We start from the raw sequence: 20,403 nt of genomic DNA, 5'->3' as shown, positions 1-20,403 counted from the left end.
GGAGATTTAAATCTTGCTGCGGAAGAAATATTCATAAGTAATACAAAGCAGAATAGAACAGGGGCTAAAAGTAGAGTAATGAGCAAAGGCCTACAGAAACAGTGAAGAAATGTACGGAAACACATACCACATCATAATTTAAATTTATTTCTCTCTATATATTTATTTGACTTCAAAATTTAATGGTTTACTTGGATATTTCACTCACCATTATGTTCATATATGTATATTCAACTCAATTTCCCATTAAGAACGTTTCCAATTACAGAAACTGAAGTTCATTTCCTTTTCTTATTGGCACTAATTGTTTATTATGCAAAATGGATTTAACAAGAGAACTGGTGCATTCAGTAATCTGATCAGCAATACATAGCTAAAATTGGAAAACTGGCCCCTGAATAAGGAATAATTTAAGCCTCACTTACTGAATTCTGTGGAACAATGTCTTTCAATGAACATGGCAGTGCTAATGGGTGGATGTCTTTCAGCAGCTCTTCCACGTATGGTTCAGACTTCCTCAGAACTAGACATAAGTCATTTAGTACTACATGTTGCTTAGCAGTGTGTTCTGATCTCACGTGAGTATCACCAACTCTAGGAAGAATTCAAGTAATTATTGAAAATAATGCTTCAAAGGCAATGGAGATACTAAATGACACAATAAAACTGTTGGACTTGGAAGCTACTTTTGGGACATTACATCACCCCAAAACAGAATATATATTCTTTTCAAGTGCTCATGGAATATTCTCTAGGATAGACCACATACTCGGGCACAAAAGAAGCCTCAACAAATTTAAGAGGATAGAAATTATTTCAAGCATCTTCTCTGACCACAATGGCATGAAACTAGAAATCAACCACAGAAAGACAAATGAGAAAAAAACAATGGAGACCAAACAACATGCTACTAAAAAAACCAATGGGTCAATGATGAAATCAAACAAGAAATTTAAAAACATTTTGAGATAAATGACAATGAAAACACAACCACACAAAATCTATTGGATGCAGCAAAAGCAGCCCTAAGAGAGAAGTTCATAGCAATACAGGCCTTCCTCAAAAAACAAGAACAATCTCAAATAAACAACCTAACCTACCACCTAAAACAATTAGAAAAAGAAGAACAAACAAAACCTAAAGTCAGCAGAAGGAAAGAAATAAGGATCAGGGAGGAAATAAATAAAATAGAGATTAAAAAAATAGAAAAAAAATCAATCAAACCAAGAGCTGGTTTTTCAAAAGAGTAAACAAAATTGACAAACTTCTGGCCAGGCTCACCAAGAAGAGGGAGGACGCAAATAAACAAAATAATTAAATTGGAGAAATTACAACAACCACTGTAGAAATATAAAAAATCATAAGAGAATACCATGAACAACTATATGGCAATAAATTGGACAACTTAGAAGAAATGGACAAGTTTCTAGAAACATACAGTCCACCAAAACTGAATCAAGAAGAAATAGATCATTTGAACAGGCCAATCACTAGAAGTGAAATAGAATCAGCAATAAAAAAAACCCTCCCTGCAAACAGGACCAGATGGCTTCACTGTGGAATTCTATCAAACATGCAAAGAAGAGCTCATACTGATCCTTCTCAAAACCTTCCAAAAGAATGAAAAGGAGGGAATACTCCCAAACTCATTCTATGAAGCCACCATTACCATGATACCAAAGCCAAAGACATTACTAAAAAAGAAAACTATAGGCAAATATCATTGATGAACACAGATGCAAAAATCCTCAACAAAATATGAGCAGAATTCAACAGCACATAAAAAAGATTATACACCATGATCAAGTTGGGTTCATCCCAGGGAATAAGAATGATTCAGCACATGCTAATCAATCAACATGATACGCCACATCAACAGGAGAAGCAACAAAAATCACAGGACCATCTCAATAAATGAAGAAAAAGCATTTTGTAAAATTCAACACCCATTTATGACAAAAACTCTAACCAAACTGGGTATACAGGGAACATATCTCTACATAATAAAACCTATTTAGGACAAACCTACAGCCAGCTTAATACTCAATAGTGAAAAGTTGAAAGCCTTCCCACTAAAATCTGGAACAAGACAAGGATGCCTACTTTCACCACTTCTATTCAACGTAGTATTGAAGTCTTATCCATAACAATTGGACAAGAAAAAGAAATAAAGGGGAACTTGGAAGAGAAGAAGTAGAACTGTCATCGTATGTGGATGACATGATAGTATATATAGAAATCCCTAAAGGCTCCACACAAAAACTACCAGAGCTGATAAAAGAATTCGGCAAGGTAGCAGGCTACAAGATTAATGTACAGAAACCAGTTGCATTTCTTTGCACTAACAATGAACTATCAAAAAAGGAAAGTAAAGAAACAACTCCTTTTAAAATTACATCCAAAAAAAAATAAAATTTAGGAATAAATCTGACCAAGGAAGTGAAAGATTTACATGTTGAGAACTACAAAACACTGAGAAAGGAAATTAAAGATGACTTAAAGAAATGGAAAGATATTCCATGTTCTTGGATTGGAAGAATTAACATTGTTAAAATGGCCATACTACCCAAAACAATCTACAGATTTAATGTAATCCCTATCAAATTACCCATGACATTTTTCACAGAACTGGAGCAAATAATCCTAAAATTTATAAGGAATCACAAAAGACTCAGAATTGCTGAATTAATACTGAGGAAAAAGAATGAAGCTGGAGGAATAACCCTCCTAGATTTCAGACAATACTACAGAGCAACAGTAATCAAAACAGCATGGTATTGGTACAAAAACAAACATATGGATTAGTGAAACAGAACAGAGAGCCCAGAAATAAACCCACAAACTTTTGGTCAACTAATCTTTGACAAAGCAGGCAACAACATACAATGGAGTAAAGGCAGCCTTTTCAGCAAATAGTGTTGGGATAACTGGACAGCTGCATGTAAATCAATGAAGTTAGAATACTCCCTCACATCATACACAAAAATAAACTCAAAATGGCTTAAAGACTTGAACATAAGACAAGATACTATAAACCTCTTAGCAGAAAACATAGGCAAAACATTCTCTGACATAAATCTTAGCAATGTTCTCCTAGGGCAGTCTACCTAGGCAATAGAAATAAGAGCAAAAATTAACAAATGGGATCTAATGAAACTTATAAGCTTTTGCACAGCAAAGGAAATCATAAGCAAAGCAAAAAGTCTACGGAATGCGAGAAAATATTTGCAAAAGATGAGACTGACAAGAGCTTAATTTCAAGAATATATAAATAGTTCATACAACTTAAAAAAAAACCCAATCCAAAAATGGGCAGAAGACCTAAACAAGCAATTCTCCAATGAAGACAGACAAATGGCCAATAGGCATATGAAGAAATGCTCAATATCACTAATTATCAGAGAAATGCAAATCAAAACTACAATGAGGTATTACCTCCCATCAGTCAGAATGACCATCATTCAAAAGTCCACAAACGATAAATGCTGGACAGGATATGGAGAAAAGGGAACCCTTCCTTCTACACTGTTTATGGGAATGTAGTTTGGTGGAGTCGTTATGGAAAACAGCATGGAGATTCCTCAAAAGACTAAAAGCAGACTTACCTTATGATCCAGCAAACCCACTCCTGGCCATGTATCTAGGGGGAACTCTAATTCGAAAAGATACATGCACCCAATGCTCATAGCAGCACTATTTACAGTAGCCAAGACATGGAAACAACCTAAATGTCCATCCACAGATGACTGGATAAAGAAGTTGTGGCATATTTATACAATGGAAAACTACTCAGCCATCATAAATAAAATAATGCCATTTGCAGCAAGATGGGTGGACTTGGAGGCTGTCATTCTAAGTGAAGTAAGTCAAAAAGGAAAGAAAAATACCGTATGATATCACTTATATGCAGAATCTTAAAAAAAAAAAGACAAATGAACTTACAAAACAGAAACAGACAAAAAACAAACTTGTGGTTACTGGGAGGGGGAGGGGAGTAGAAAAGAATAAATTGGGAGTTCAAGATCTGCAGATACTAATATATATAAAATACATAAATGGCAAGTTCATACTGTATAGAACAGGAGACTACATTCAATACCTTATAGTAACTTATGGTGGAAAAGAATAGGAAAACAAACATATGTATGTTCATGTATGACTGAAGCATTATGATGTACACCAGAAATTGACAATGACATTGTAAACTGACTATATTTCAATAAAAACACATATTTTAAAAAATTCAAAAAAAAGAATGCTTTAAACCCAAACTTGCCTTCCCTCACAAAAGGTATACATTTCTAAGAATACTCTCCTTAAGTTAAATCTTCTAGAAAGTTGTATTTTAATTCATGCTATCTCACTACATAGATTCAATCTAGCTTTTATAAACACAGACATTATTTCTATCCATAGAAATAAATCTCAACTGCCTTCATCTGGATTGTCCTTCATATACCCATTCAGTTTAAACTTGAAAGGCATAATGACAGCCCCACACAGAAATATATTTATTTATAAAGCTATGACCATTAAATGAAGTGAGCATGCTATAATTAATACTAGTCCTTACCACAAGAACAATATCAGTTTATTTTCCTAGGAGATTGAGGAAACATTTTTGAACACCTAGATTGAATTCTAACATCGATTAAATTTTGGAAATCTCATTAAAAACTGTACTCAATCATCTGGTAACTAACTGTAACACTTTTTTAGTAGGACTATTTTTGTGCCTCATGCCCTGCTTTGAAGCAACAGAGAAGAGTATTTAAGTTTGATATATTGGAAAGTTCCTTTTGGAAGCTCCCCATCTTAATAACACAGACAAATCATACCACTTTACCAATTTAGTAATTAATAAGACAAATTACAGAGCAAAATAAAAAGTCTATACCTTGGAAGTGAAAAAGGATAAATTACTCCTCTCTACCTGTCCAGTTTTTTCTTTAGTATCTCCCTCCTCCACATACGAGTGTGTCTAAGCAGGCCAAGAACACATAATAATCATAAAATAACATACCCTGTGACAACCAGGACTTCAGAATTTCCAAAATCTATCATGAATATTTGTATCAGTGCAACTTCATGGACTAAGTATTTGGTTGGACTACGTCTTCTGATATTTTCACTTCCTATTGGAATTAATTCAGTAATAGTTCCTCGACACCACATTCCATTTTCAATACTGTTGACAAATATTCTTGCACCTAAACAATGAGGGAGATGAATCATTATCAATGTTTATGGAGAAAAACACCCAATAACCTCTAAGTTACAAACATGTACATTAGTTCCACCACTAAGAAGTCTTAATTCATGTATTTACTGACGACATACAGTGAATACACAGCCCCTTGTCAAATGCTATGAGAGGGATAAATAAAGCTAGTATATTCTGACAGTTTCTGTAATACAGAAACTCATGAGCTAGACAGGGAGGTACAAACAAAGAATACAAAGTCAGCAGTCTTTTACTGAGGACCTGTGTTTTATGAACTGTAACAAAGATGAACGTGACCATGCTGCCTCAAGAAGCTCAAGAAAGGAAAAGAGACAGGCAAATTAAGTTACTATAATACACTACGCAAAACATTAAAAGAAAAAAGAACTTCTAGCCTTTTGCATGTACACACACATGTGCACAGATACATGCATGCTGAAATTTGTAACATACTTCTTTGGAAGCATAAAGGAAGAAGCAATTACCTTCCCTCAATTAAAAGTGGAGTGAGAGTAAAGGAACCAAGAAAGGCAGAGTGGGAAAGGCCAAAATTAAGAAATGTACACACAGTGGACTTCAGAAAAGGGGAAGATGAACCAAGGACGTAGCAGCAGAGGAGGGCCTCATGGAGGCATCAGATGAATTACAAATAAATAACCAGGAAAAAAAAGATCAAGCCAGAAAGAGGCCCGAATTTTTACGTTTACAATGGGCTCAGCAACATTCTCAATATTTTGTGTGTGAGTTCACCTCCTCCCCACAACAACCCCATGAAAATGGTCTTCCACCCAAATGTGTGAGGAAAGTAGGCAGACAGAGCCTCATAGCTACTAAGGAGAGGTAGCAGGTGGTGTTGGAGGTCATCCTTTTAACTAATTCAGCATTAGAGAGAAATTTGGTATGACCTGGTCACAGATTATATACAAAGATGCTCTATAATCCCCTCTGTATATGCTAATAAACACAGGATAGCTGAGAGGCAATTTTAACTTCTACCAAAACATTAGTTTGGCCTTGAGATTGTCATCAACCCTTTTCTTATGTTGCTATATACCACATGACCTATATTTTTAGTTTTAAACTACATGCTATTAAAACATTCTTTCTTGCAGTAGGTGAGATACAAGTCTACTGGAGCTACTTGTTAGTCCTTATAATGAAGAACATAGGTAGGAAAAGGGAACAGGGGATACTCTGCTAAAGCATCATATCACATTTCTTCCCTTACCAACCACTTCTCAAAAGATAAATGAGTATTTAAATCATGTATATTTGCCTTGAAATAATAATTATCCTTGACAATTTAAAGCAAAGGATGACTTTCTGGCTTTCTTAGCATATTTTCTGAATCTAAACTGAGCTTTTGGGCATATATTAAATTTAAAGAATTATTTCCAGCCATAAAAAATAAGTTTAACACTACACTTCCCGCTTTAGATGCTCATAATTTAAACCCTGTTTTTTAACTTTTAAAATTATTATTCATTTTTGTTAGTATATGATGGTTCTAGTCTTCTGATATTCTGAAAAAAGACACAGACAAGCTGGGAATTAATCACACTTTTAAAGAACTACTATATAAAGCTAAACAGATCATACAGTACTTTCTGGTATCAGTTATATGCAGGTGTTGACCAATGTTAGCAGAATGAGAAAAATGCTATAATAATAAGTCAAATCATAGCCTCATCTTATTATAGATATACCATATTTAATCCATGTTATAAGGGAAGTATTTGTAATGAAAGTTTAAATTACAGCAAATCACATACAGCCTTAGAATTAAGATGGGCTGATTAAGTTTACCTACCATGCTGTGTGGCCCAGGAAGATATTTAAAAAATATCTCACCTTACTCCATAGTGGAGTTTTTGTGTACCTCATTTGACAGTCAATTTTAATATTTAGCTAAGTTATCTAAATAAGTTAAATAAAATTAAACTTATGTTAAACAATTTCAAAGCCTTTTACGCTTGTACAAATCTGTATCACAAAAAAAGTCTATATGGGTTGGCCAAATATTACAATATTTAAATAAACTTCAGATTTTAACTTGGAGTAATATTTCATTACCTAGCTCCAAAATGTCTGAAGGATCAAGGTGTAAACTCTTATTGCAAAACTGATTCACCTTCTTTTCCAATACTGTTGCATCTTTTATTTGTGAATACTTCCGAATATAGAAGTGGCAAGGATGTATTACATGGCTTACAAAAACTAGCTCTGGAGAACCTGGGTAAGAATATTTAAACCATATTAAGAAACCAAAAGTTAGGAAAAAATTCACTAAAAACAGAATGCAATATCCTCTAAAAGAATAATAAGTATCTTGTAGCACTGCAAACTCTAGAAGACCTAGGCCCCACAAGAGTCCAAACTATAAAACAGTAACTAGACTGATAAAACAAATAGAGCCCACTTTCACAGATTTCTTTTGCAACCCGAACCATGAACATTTTATTTTACTTGTAAAATGCGTTAAATAAATGAGCTGTAGTTCCTGTGGTAGTTAGGTTCTAAAGTCAGAGTATGTGCTATAACTCTACTGTTTTACAACAAAACACCAACGTTTATTTATAAATATAATTGGAACTTGGAACCCCCTTGATAATGATTAGGTTTCCAGTATAGCTCCAAATCTCCTTTAAACTGTACTAAATCAAAAGAACCAATAATTAGCTCATAGCCACTCTGACTCCTAAATCTTGTCAGCCTGGAGAGGTATGAAAAAAATGCCTGGGAAAGCCAACATATTGAGCAGCAATTGAGGGGAAGATGTGCATGTTTTGGTGGAAGCAAGGGTTGGGTAGAATAAGACAGTGAGAAATTTTTTGTATATAGTAGTAATTAAGCCAAGTGTTTTTACTGATATGAAAAGATCTCAGAGTACAATGTTAAGAAAGGAATTAAAAGAACAGAACAGTGTGTATGGCATGCTACGTTTTGTGCACAAAAACAAAAAACGAGAACTAGAAAAATAATATCTGTGTATTTGTTCGAATATGCATAAAGAAACTCTGGAAGGGAAGAGGAGACTAGATGGAAAGAGAACAGGTTAGGGGAAAAGTTTCATGGGGTGTTTTAATATGTATACATTTAATTTTTGAACAATGTAGATGTTCTAGTAAATCTAGTAAAAATGTTTAAAAAACAAAGACTTGAAGGAATTGAAGGATAGATGATAAAAACAGAACAAACAGATCATTTTACCTATCCAAAACAGACTGCAAAGAAAAATATGCATACTGAGAATGAGGTAAAGAGATAAGCACGTGTAACTGGGGAGATCGCTGAGAGAAGTGCTATAAATTTCAGAAATATTTTTGCCAATAACAGCCAGAACTTTAACCATTAAAAAGGAAGACGTTTTACATATCAGTAAAATTCATGTTACTCATGGCCTCACTCTTCTTAAGAGTTACTATACATAAAGTACCTGCTTTTGATCCAAAAGGAGATTTCTTCTGAAGAGGCTTTTTTTGATATTTAGGTGTCTCCATAAGATAATCTGTGCAGCATGCTTCATCAAAATAGGGAAGAAAGACAACTGTATTAATTTTATTATGTTGGCAATGGCACACTTAACATACTGTTTAAAAAGCTGTACTTGAATTGGTAATACACTGGAGTGGCAGGACCCCCTGTATCAGTAGGCAAAATACTGATAGTTTTCTTAACTCACTGAGATAATCAGTGACAATAATCATCCAGTGGAAATGAGAGAAAATAGCGTGTCCTTTTTTATGTATCCAAAATATTCTGGAAAGTCAACCAATGAAACAGACTGGGGGGTGGGGTGGGGGAAGGAAAAAACCAAAGTGGATCTTGAAAATGGTCCTGAAGAAGACTGATGGGATAATTGCACGCAGCGTGATCTCACTCTGGTGCTGATGGGAGACACCACTGGAAACCCAAACAGCTGTGATACATTTAAAATGTGACCACTCAGATGCTATTGTACTCATGATAGTTCATTTTATAACAGGAGGTATCTCAGAACAAAGATTTAAGACATGGTTTTCTTAAATTTAAGGACAAAGTCACAATCTCTCATTTATTTATAATATTTTCATCTTTTTTTTGGCCTTTTTTGTTTTGTTTTGTTTTATGAGGGGGAGGTAATTGGGTTTATTTATTTATATTTGGAGGAGGTACTGGGGGTTGAACCTAGGACCTTGTGCAGGGTAAGCATGCACTCTACTGCTTGAGCTATAGCCTTCCCACTATTCTCATCTTTTATATGGGTGGAACACTAAAAAGTCAAATATTCTAATCTTAAAATTACATCTCAGAGTTTAGCTAATATACTTGAATTAAAAATAAAAATAATCTGAACTTTAGGAATGTGACAGTAGAGGCATGGAATCAATAGGTGTTAACTCACAGTGAGGTGTAAGTAACAAAAACATGTTTAAGTACAGGGACAAAGAAGAACTAATTTTGTCTCTAATTCCAGACATGATACATTATTTCTTTGCTTTTGTATTTTTACTCACTTTCCAGGTTTTCTTCAATAATTTCTTCAATGATCACATCAGGGCTGGATCCCATCTGAGGTAAAGCAGCAGTGGTTTTAGGGGATGTTGTTGCAACAATCTCTTTCTGTGGCTGGAAGTTTTTTGCTTCTAAATGCACATTATTGGTTTCCCATCGCAAAGGAGTTGGTGGGGCTTCATTAGTTAGGACAGAAATGTCAAACTTTTTCTTTTTTAGTGATGGTTGTGTACGACTACAAGCAAATTCCTTTTTATGATTATTGTTCTTTAGAACATTCTGTCCAATTTCATTTTCTTGAGGATCACATCTGTTTAAAAATATAAAGGCTACTTTAAGTCATTTGATAAATTTTTTATATCCACCTTCAAACCGTTTCCTTTACACCTGACAGTTAATACTGTGACATGTGCAGAGTTAGTCACACAGGTGTCTCACGGGTTTTTAACAGCTTTATTAATGTATCATTTACACACTATCAGATCCAGTAATTTTTACTAAATTTACTTGTGTAACCATCGCAATCTAATTTCGAATATTTCCATTACCCTAAAAGAAACTTTTGCCCATTCTCAAGCAAGCCCAAGGGTTTTAAAAGGTCAAGAGGTAAAAATCAATGAGAAGCTGAAGAAAGAACCTGACATAGTCACATCACAATGATTTAATCCTAAAAGAACACTGGATGTAGTTTTTAATTTCAATCCATTTTCAAAACTGACACATTGTAACTGACTGTACTTGAATAAAAAAAACGGTTAAGAACTCTAAAAAAAAATCAGCTTCACATTTTTATTTGGCTTAGGTATTTAATTTTAAATTATGTTAAGATTATTTCTTTTAATTCACTGAATTAAAAATAAAGTATAGGAAGCAGTGAGGGGTACAATCCTAAGCAAATTACTAGAAACCTCCACCTAGGCTAAAAGTCACCATTTGTTTGAATACTTTGGGAATGATTGTTCAACAGTCACCAACCTACAGCTGATTATTCACTTTGCTCCATTATTTTTCTGTCTTCTTTACAAATCCACACAGATTTGGGCTCTCAAGTATAGAAATTCTATCAAAGAAATGAGGTTGAGTCGCAAAAGTTTTAGTTAACTCATGATAGATATAGTTTCTTCACAGATCACCATTTAAGAGCGATTTCAGAAATAAGAACTAACAAAGCCAACTGGAATCAGCACTGACCTATCTTATCTGTCTCTTAACACACACTGAATAAAGGTCCAAACACCTCCTGACAACACACATATGTACACAACTTTGTAACTGAAACATTTCTTTTCACAACCAACTCTCATCTGACCTTTCTGAGACATTTAACACCATCAACCAACTCCAGTCTCATAAACCTCTCCTCTGACTTCTAGAACACCACTCTCTCCTGCTCCTTCTCAGTTTTGTTTTGTTTTTTGCAGGTTACCCTGTCCCTAATTTAAAATTTATTATTTTTCGAGGGCACTGTACTTGATCTACTTCAATATTTGCTCTCACTGGGCAAACCGATTCCTTTATTACCACCTGTAAACGGTAGAGGCAGGTTACAATGATACTTTCCCCAAAAACTAGGAAGAACTTTAAGATTACTCAGAGTTAAATTTGAATCAATACAAACTCTTACAGAGACAGAATAGCATCTAGGATTAAAAATAACTGACAGTCACCATATTCTAGTCATGAAAATATCTAGATGCATGTAATGACTGGAAAGGATGATTATCCATGGAAGTGTAAAACGTCAAGTCACAGAGGAAAACGGGGGCCAGGGCTCCATGTACGGGGGATGATGACTTGAGACAAAGTCCTCTCGTAACATCCTCCCTGTGGGGCAAGGGCTGCAGCATGCTGTCTAGGACTGATGCAGTTCAGTTATTTGATAAATCTTACTCTCTTTATTCCCAAAATGCTGCAAACAAAGCAACCTCTGATGATTTGGCTTCTTGTGTCTGTCTGGATGTTGGAAGAGAATGCCAACGTAACTGTTCTAGTTCCCGTGGCAATTCTATTTGCCCCTTAATTTAATAAACTGCACTCAATTTAATAAACTGGCACTCTTACAAGAGTTTACTTGGCTTAGACTAGATCTGCTCATGCCTGTTTCTGAGCTGATGAGGCTGTGGGTGGGACCCTCATTAGTTTCCCAAGGTGATGAATGTGGTGCTTCTAAGGGGATGATTTCCCCAGGAGACATACCACCTCCAGCTGGATGAACTTACTTTCTTCTGCAGGGGGTGGTTTCTAAAGTATTTATATTTGGACTACTCATGAGCAAAGAGTCAAGTCCAGAACCTCTTCTTAAGTTTCAGCACATACGGCCTACTTCCCTCTGGACATTTTGCCCTAGAGACACAGTAAACCACAGCAACCACATACCCCACTATCTCCCCCTCCCAACTTCTTTCTTTCCTGTGTCCCAGCCTTGGTGGATAATACCACAGTCCACCAACTTAGTCACCAAAGACAGACCTATAACTCATCGAGGATGCCTCCCTTTTCTTCATTCCTCACACCCAACAAACTACTAAGTTTCATCACTTTTCCCAACTTAACATTTGTCATTATCTATTCCTCTCCAGTGCTCTACCTATGTTTGGTTTCTCATCATTTGCTGACACTATCTATATAACAGCCTAAACCATCCTTCAGCTTCCAACCTCATATTCTTCCAAAGAATCCTCTCAATGGTCACTAGAGTTATCTTTAAGAAATGTAACCTAATTCTATTTGCTTTCATGCTGCAAATCTTTCAGTGGTTTTCTATTATTCACAGCTGAGCTGTCCAACAGAACCTTCTGCGATAATGAAATGGAGCAGTGCTACCCAATACAGCAGCCACTAACCACATATGGCTGAGCACCTGAAATGGGGCTAGTGCAACCAAAGAACTGAACTCTTCATTTCATTCAGTTTTAATTAATTTATGCTTAAACTTAAATGGCCACATGTGGTTAGTGGCCACCATATTGGATAGCACAGGTCTAGGAAACTAAGTGCAGACGCCCCCGCACAGCATACAAAGTCTAGGATTTAGCCTCCATGTACCTTCTGCCATGTGGTATGATACATGCAGTTCCTTGAATGTAGTATGTTATCTTCCTGTTAAGATACCTGCCTCCCTCTCCAACTGCTACTCATTTCTCATGGACGAAGAAACATAAAATCTCCTCTTTCCAAGTCCCCTGTTACCTACCCCTTGCCCCAAGAGCTGCTCATTTCCTTCCTTTGCATCTCCATTAAATTCTGCATATGCAACTTTCACAGCAATTACGCACTTCGCACTTCGTTACAAGGGTCATTCTCTACTTAGTGCAACTTCTCTGCATAAATCTCAGTACCTGGGGTATTAGTACCTAGCATAAAATCAGTGTTCAATGCTGGCTGAATGAACGGCTCTCAAAGATGATTCAGACACGTATCATTGAGTGCTGATTCCTTCTATGTCTTTTAATTCTTAAATATCTTACACAGAATTTAAATGATAGAAACCACGCTGCCCTTTACATTGTTTTTCAGCTTTTGACTCACAAGTACTACACTAAACATCAATTTTTCTGTCCCTTAGATAATATTTCTGTCCCTTAGGCCATGTCAGACACTAATGGCATGTTGCTATTCTTTTAAATACTTACTTTGTTGAGTCTTCAAATTCAATCTTTCCCATAGTGTTGAACATACAGATGATCTCACCGCAATTCATGTTCAACCTACAATTAAATACTTCACATAAAAAAATGTTCTAATATAAGTTTACTACTTTCTCTAATAAAAATTAGTTGCTGACATTAAAAACTCCAAAATACAGAACATTTAATAACTTTGTAATTTATCATAAATTACTTATTTTAATTTAGTTGCTAACTTGGGAAACATTTTTGAACTGAATTATCAATTAATAATTGCTTGCTATTTTAATAAATTTAGGCTCTAATACATCTTTATACTTAATTATGATGTTCTCCTGAATTATAACTTACTTGGGAGAGTTCCTTAGTTTTAGAGAGCTAACCTGTGACAATTCACTCTCAAATGTTAGCTTCAAAGTCCGAATAATCTAGAATCAAAAGAGAAGTATCACTTATGTGTGCATTTTATTTTGTTATAAATACTGTTGAAACAGAATGAGATTTGAGAAGCAAAACTATACCCTTTAGGTATTTCAATAAGTAACATGCTTACAGTTTGATTTTAGGCAAGTAAAATGAGGGATGCATGTAAGTGTCTGTGACTCCCCCAACTCCAAAATTTAAAATCTCTTGGAGATACGTATTAACAGACAGCAACAACACAGGACACTAGTTAATAAATGGAATATAGCTACACAGTTCCAGAGGCATTTCTGATCAGATTTATTTTGCATCTGCATTGCTATCCTCATGTTTTTCTTTTTTTCCCCCATCTTCTTAACTAGACTAACTAGGATAAAGACCAAATTTTACTACTTTTTTAACTTCCTAATGCCTCACATGTAATACACAGGAATTGACGATTACTGTTTTTAGAACTATAGCTGGAGGGAGGCCTGGCCAAGTGAGATGGTGGTAAACTCTTCTCCTTTAATTTGCAGTTCAAGACTTTAGAGGCAGGTAAACCAATGGCTTCTATTTTGTACCTCAGTTCAGTCCAAACATCTCATTATCTACGGGTAATGAGGCCCTGAGGATTCAAAGACAATAGAGTAGGATCTATACCCCAAGGGAGCAAGACAGAAATTAGCAAAGAGGACTGATGGTTAACCTTGTCCTGCCAACGAGCGCATAAGAAACATATTTCTCTCTCTGCACAACTCCAGGCACATCACTAGAGGACAGGATAGAGTGAAGCATCCTGTCTCTTGACCTGCACATCTTGGGGTGGCAGGCTGAGAGAAAAACCTGAATGGGATCTTGGTAAGTTTTTAAGCCAAGAGCTGACAATCATACCTAACTGCTTATAAAAGGAAAATAGAGTCCTATTTAATTTGCTACTCTTACTTGTCCTCATTTTCTATTCTAGTGACCTAGAAACAATTCTAGATTGAGGGTCACCCTACTTGTTCTTGAATCGTGTTACATCATTTCCCTGAGTGATAAATAATATAACAAAAGTCCAAACACATTTATTAATGTTTGTCTTAGAATTCAAACACCTAAGAATTCTAAACTGATGCCATTACAAGTTAGGATAATCTGAAAAACAAATTTTTCTTAGGTTTTAAATATCATATTCCAAAGTAGGTAAAATAAGCTACCACAGAAATAATTCACATGAAATATTAAAACTACCTGATTCAGGTCACAGTATGTCCTTAGAGAAGGTGCCGATTTTAATTCTCTTGCTATCTTCATAGCTGCATCCAAATCATTTTTTTTCTCCTCAATGTAGCTCTTAGCCATCATTACATTTGATAAATAATCACCTGTATTTCTTACTACTTCTTCACACAGGTTCTTTTTCCTTCATTTACGATAAAGTTATTTTTCAGTATTTCATAAACATTTTTATGACAGTTAAGTTTACAGTAACTCAACAGTATTGAAAAGATAATTTCACTATTTTGTGAACGTAAATAAAGTAAGATTATTAAAAGGGGCATTCAGTTGAACCAAAATGTATTAGAGTGGAAGCTGTGTGCATGTAACTAGAGAAAAATCAGCCTCTGTAGGAGGACACAGTTATCATGTCGCAGAGACAGCTGTCAGAGCTGCATAGTAAGATAAACCCTGGATGATTCCACCACCACTTTTAAAAGTAGGAGGAACCCTGGCCATCTTGCTGTCATTTGTGCCATTACATCAAACACATTCTGTGCTCATTTCTCACAAGAATCTATCTGTACATTAAAATATTTCTATAAGTAGATACATATTACATGAACTTAAAATGATATTTATAAATACTTCACCAAACCAGAACTTAATTAACTATAATCTTCAAAGTAATCACTCAGGAAGCTTATAGTATTACTCCTTCATTACTTACCTCATTTTACTCAAGAAATTTTCTGTGCCTATGGTGCAATTCTTTATTATGGAAATAAAGATATTTTGCACCAAAAATTATAATGTCTAATTGCTCATTTTATTCATCAAACGAGTAAAATGATTTCCTCAAAATCAAATCTGGCCTCCAAAAAGACTTGGCTACACTGAACAGTCTGAAAAGGAAATTAAGAAAACCATTTACAATAGAATAAAAAAAAAAGAATATATTTAGGAATAAACATAACCAAGGAGGCAACAGACGTGTACACTACCCAACACTGCTGAAATTAAAGAAGGTAAAATAAATGCAAAGGTCTCTCATGTTCATGAATTAGAAGACAACACTGTTAAGATGTCAACACTACCCAGAGCAATCTACAATTCAAAGTCATCCTTATCAAAATCAGAACAGAAAAACCCATCCTAAAAGTGACATGGAATCTCAAGGGACCCCAACCTTCCAAAACAATCCTGAAAAAGAACAACAAAGTCAGAGAGCTCACACATCCTGATTTCAAAACTCGCTACAAAGCCACAGTAATGAAAACATTGCTCTGCTGCCACAAGGACAGACAGACAGACAGAGAGCCCAGAATTAAATCTTCACATATATGGTCAACTGAATTTCGACAAAAGTGCCAAGACCATTCAACGGAGAAAAGACCATGTTTTCAACAAATGGTACTGGGAATGAATGACGTTAGGCCCCTTCCTTACACTATATACAAAAATCAGCCCCAAATGACTCAAAGACCTAAATGTTAGAGCTAAAACCATACGACTGTTAGAAGAAAACACAGAGAGGAAGCTTCAGTATTAGATTTGGCAATGATTTCTTGGATATGACACCAAAACATGGCAACAAAGAAAAAATAGATAAAACAGACTTTATCAATTAAAAACTTATTTAGATCAAAGAATGCTATCAGGAGAGTGAAAAGGCAAGCCACAGAAGCAATGTTTTCTTAGGTCAGTCTGCCAAGGCAAAAGAAATAAAAGCAAAAATAAACAAATGGGACCTAATCAAACATGCGAGCTTTTGCACAGCAAAGGAAATTATAAACAAAACAAAAAGACAACCTATGGACTGGGAGAAAATATTTGCAAATGGTGGAACTGACAGGGTGTTTAATTTCCAAAATATACAAACAGCTCTTACAGCTCAACATCAAAAAAAATCAAAAAACCCAAAACCCCAAACCAACAATGCAATAGAAAAATGGGTGGAAGACCTAAACATACATTTCTCCAAAGAAGACATACAAATGGCCAACAGGCACATGAAAAGGTGCTCAACATCACAAATTACTGGAGAAATGCAAATCAAAATCACAATGAAGTATATCACTTCACACCAGTGAGAATGGCCATCATCAGAAAGTCTACAAATAGGGGGAGGGTACAGCTCAAGTGGTAGAGTGCATGCTTAGCATGCAGAAGATCTTGGGTTCAATTCCCAGTACCTCTTTGAAACATAAATAAGTAAACCTAATTACTCCCCAAATAAATAAATAAATAAATATTTTTAAAGTCTATAATTATACAAATATAATAAATGCTGGAGAGACTGTGGAGAAAACGGAACCCTTCTACAACTGTTGGTGTGAATGTAAACTGATGCAGCCACAATGGAAAACAGCATGGCAATTCCTAAAAAAACTAAAAATAGAGTTACCACATGATCCAGCAATCCCACTCCTGGGTACATATCTGGAAAAGGCAAAAACTCTAATTTGAAAAGATACATGCACCCAATGTTAATAGCAGCACTATTTATTGTATCTAAGACATGGAAGCACCTAAATGTCCATCAACAGATAAATGGATAAAGACAATGTGACACACATACATACATAAACATATATATATATATATATATATATATATATATATATAGGTGTATATATATATATATATATATGGATATTACTCGGCCACAAAAAAGAATGAAATAATGTCCTTTGCAGCAATATGGATGGACCTAGAGATTATCATACTAAGTGAAGTAAGTCAAAGATAAATATCATATGATATCACTTATCTGTGCAATCTAAAAAAGTGATACAAATGAACTTAGTTACAAAACAGAAACAGACTCACAGACGCAGAAAACAAACTATGGTTACCAAAAGGGAAAAGGGGGAGGGATAAATTAGGAGTTTGGGATCAACAGATACACACTACTATATATAAAATGTATAAACAACAAGGACTGACTGTAAAGCACAGGAACTATATTCACTAACTTGTAATAATCTGAAAAAGAATATATATAACTGAATCATTTTGCTGTACGGCTGAAATTAACACAACATTGTAAATCAAATACACTTCAAAATAAAAAGTCAAAAAAAAACAAGCCACAGAACAAGAGAAATTATCTGAAAATGATATATTTGATAAAGGATTAATATCCATAATGGATACAGAACTCCTACAACCCAGCAACAACAAAACAAATAATTCAATTCAAAAATGGGCAGAGGACTGGAATAGATATTTCTCCAGAAAAAAATAAGCAAATGGTCAACTGAAAGGATATGGTCCACAATACCACTAGCTATTATGGAAATGCAAGTCAAATACAAAATCAGATACCACTTCACATCCTCAAAATGGCTGTATTTTAAAAAAGAGAATTAACAAGTGTTGGTAAGGATGTGGAGAAACTGGAACTCTTATGCACTGCTAGTGGGAATGTAACCTGTGTAGCCAACTTAGAAAACAGTTTGGTAGTTCTTAACAAGATAAACATAAAAGTACCCTGTGCCACTAAACTGCACATTTTTAAATGGTTACAAAAGTAAACTTCATTATGCATATATACCACTGTTAAAAAATGTAATAAAAATGTATGCACATGATCTATCACTTAAAATTTTATAACTGAATATTAAACATGAGATACCAACAACATTGAGGAATAAAGAATATGATTCATTCATCGTGTATTGAGCCTATGTTCTAGATATCCTAATTAGACTAAAAAAAATTAAAAAGAACCCAGATCCAAAGGGGCAAGTACCATTACCAAATGTATTTCTTACTTTTATGAGCCTGCCTCTTGAAATACAAAAATGTGATTAAAGATTATTTAAGCTCTTATATATCAAAGTTTTAAAAAAGGATGGCTATATAACAGTATGGTGGTATTTGTTTAGAAATGAGTATTAGAAAGTATGTTATTATTTTCTGTGATGCAAATAAACACAAGAAAAAATGATGAAATTACGTACCAGAAAAAGTATGTTTGCATTTTCCCAAGTATGCTGAATTCTACAACGGGATTCAGAATTTGAAATCATTTATCTATGCTAACTGGTTTAAGAAAGAAATTATCTGAACAGCTTTGGATCAGAAGGCAAATAGCCAAAAAAAAAAAAACCAAAAAAAACGCTGCTCTTCATTTTGAAGCTGTAAACATCAGCCTATAGGGACCACCCATAACCTTCCAAACTAGTTTAAAAGTTACTCATTACTTTAATCTATGCAAAGGAATAAAATGACAAGTTAATGTTAAAAGCTTCAGTTTCATTGAGTCTATATTTTTAACTTATTACCTGGAATCAAGAGAAGTAAAAAGCTGATCAAACTGTTTCTCCAGAACCTCTATAAGACTGACTGTTTCCTCTTTTGTTTGACTGTGTATGTGTTCGAGCATCTGGGAAGAACATAATACAAAGATATAATTTGGTATTTCTATTTTTGAGGAACTGTACTCTTTAACATAATTTTGAAAGTAAAAGATACTTTTTGGACTTTTCAAAATAACAACACAAGAGGAGATTAGATGATAAAAATGGAGTAATTCACAAGGTTAAACTTTAAATCCTGGTACTTGTTAGCAAGATCACGTCTTTTTTGGCACTTTGTACTGATAAACTGGCAAAAAGGCCTAGAAAACCCACTAAGTTTTCTAAACTTCTTATCATTTTAATCAGTACAGAAAATGAATCATTTTGGATAGCTGAATTTCTCTCTGGTAGGATTCCTTAAATTTATAAAACTTAAAATGTAGTATTAAAAATATTTGAAATAAAGTGTTAACTATTTCACATACTTCTTCATATTTTCAAAGAATCACTGCTTGGTATCTGTGACATTTTCTTCTTCCAATTTCTTTTTGGAATGGGAATGTCTACCTATGCCTATCCAACCAGTGTATTTTAGGAGATAATTTATTAGTTTCACACATTCACAGTTGGAGAGGAATTTTGCCCCAGCATGAGTCATTCTCTGAGTCTCACCTATACCTGATTTAGAAGATACTTAGATGAGATTTTGGAGCTAGAGTTGATGCTGAAATAGGTTAAGAATTTGGGGTATGTGAGATGGGATGAATGTATTTTGCATGTGAGAAGGACATGAATCTGGGAGGGCCAAAGGGCAGACTGCTATGGGTTGAATTCTGTACCCCACTCCCCTTTCAGATTCACGTGTTGAAGTCTTAACTCCCGTATCAGCTATAACCCTTTGAGTGCCTTGGCTGTGAATTTGCTGCTGCTGGGTGTAAGGAATTTGTTCCTTCTCAATAAAGAAGTCTCTCTCTCTCTCGGGTGACAGGGTTAAGGAGAAAAGAGCGTAAGACTCTGTGTAACGATCTACAGCCAGATAACACACAATGCTAGAAAGGTGATCTGCAATGCTTCCAAGACAAAACTCAGCTCACAGCAAGCGGAAATCACAGCTCCTTAACAGAGCTCCAATTTCAGCATGCTGCTA

General features: G+C 34.9%; 1 protein-coding gene across 3 annotated transcripts in view; it reads right to left on the bottom strand.

The window, feature by feature from the left end:
* RNF17 (ring finger protein 17) overlaps positions 1–20,403 on the bottom strand; it is an 88,945-nt gene that overhangs the window by 58,792 nt on the left and 9,750 nt on the right. Inside the window, exons 6-14 of one of the 3 annotated variants that reach the window (XM_072975913.1) lie at positions 19,242–19,342; positions 14,983–15,154; positions 13,696–13,772; positions 13,351–13,425; positions 9,721–10,028; positions 8,661–8,771; positions 7,298–7,456; positions 5,024–5,210; positions 426–594 (exon numbers count right to left, since the gene is read on the bottom strand). In XM_072975913.1, coding sequence (XP_072832014.1) covers positions 426–594; positions 5,024–5,210; positions 7,298–7,456; positions 8,661–8,771; positions 9,721–10,028; positions 13,351–13,425; positions 13,696–13,772; positions 14,983–15,154; positions 19,242–19,342 — 1,359 coding nt within the window. The remainder of the gene's footprint in view (positions 1–425; positions 595–5,023; positions 5,211–7,297; positions 7,457–8,660; positions 8,772–9,720; positions 10,029–13,350; positions 13,426–13,695; positions 13,773–14,982; positions 15,155–19,241; positions 19,343–20,403) is intronic. The other 2 variants (XM_072975914.1, XM_072975915.1) reach the window with 2 other exon arrangements.

Source organism: Vicugna pacos, chromosome 14, assembly GCF_048564905.1.
Source record: "Vicugna pacos chromosome 14, VicPac4, whole genome shotgun sequence".
Taxonomy (NCBI): Eukaryota; Metazoa; Chordata; class Mammalia; order Artiodactyla; family Camelidae; genus Vicugna; species Vicugna pacos.
The sequence above is the reverse complement of the archived record's forward strand: the minus strand, read 5'-3'. Positions and strand labels throughout refer to the sequence as shown.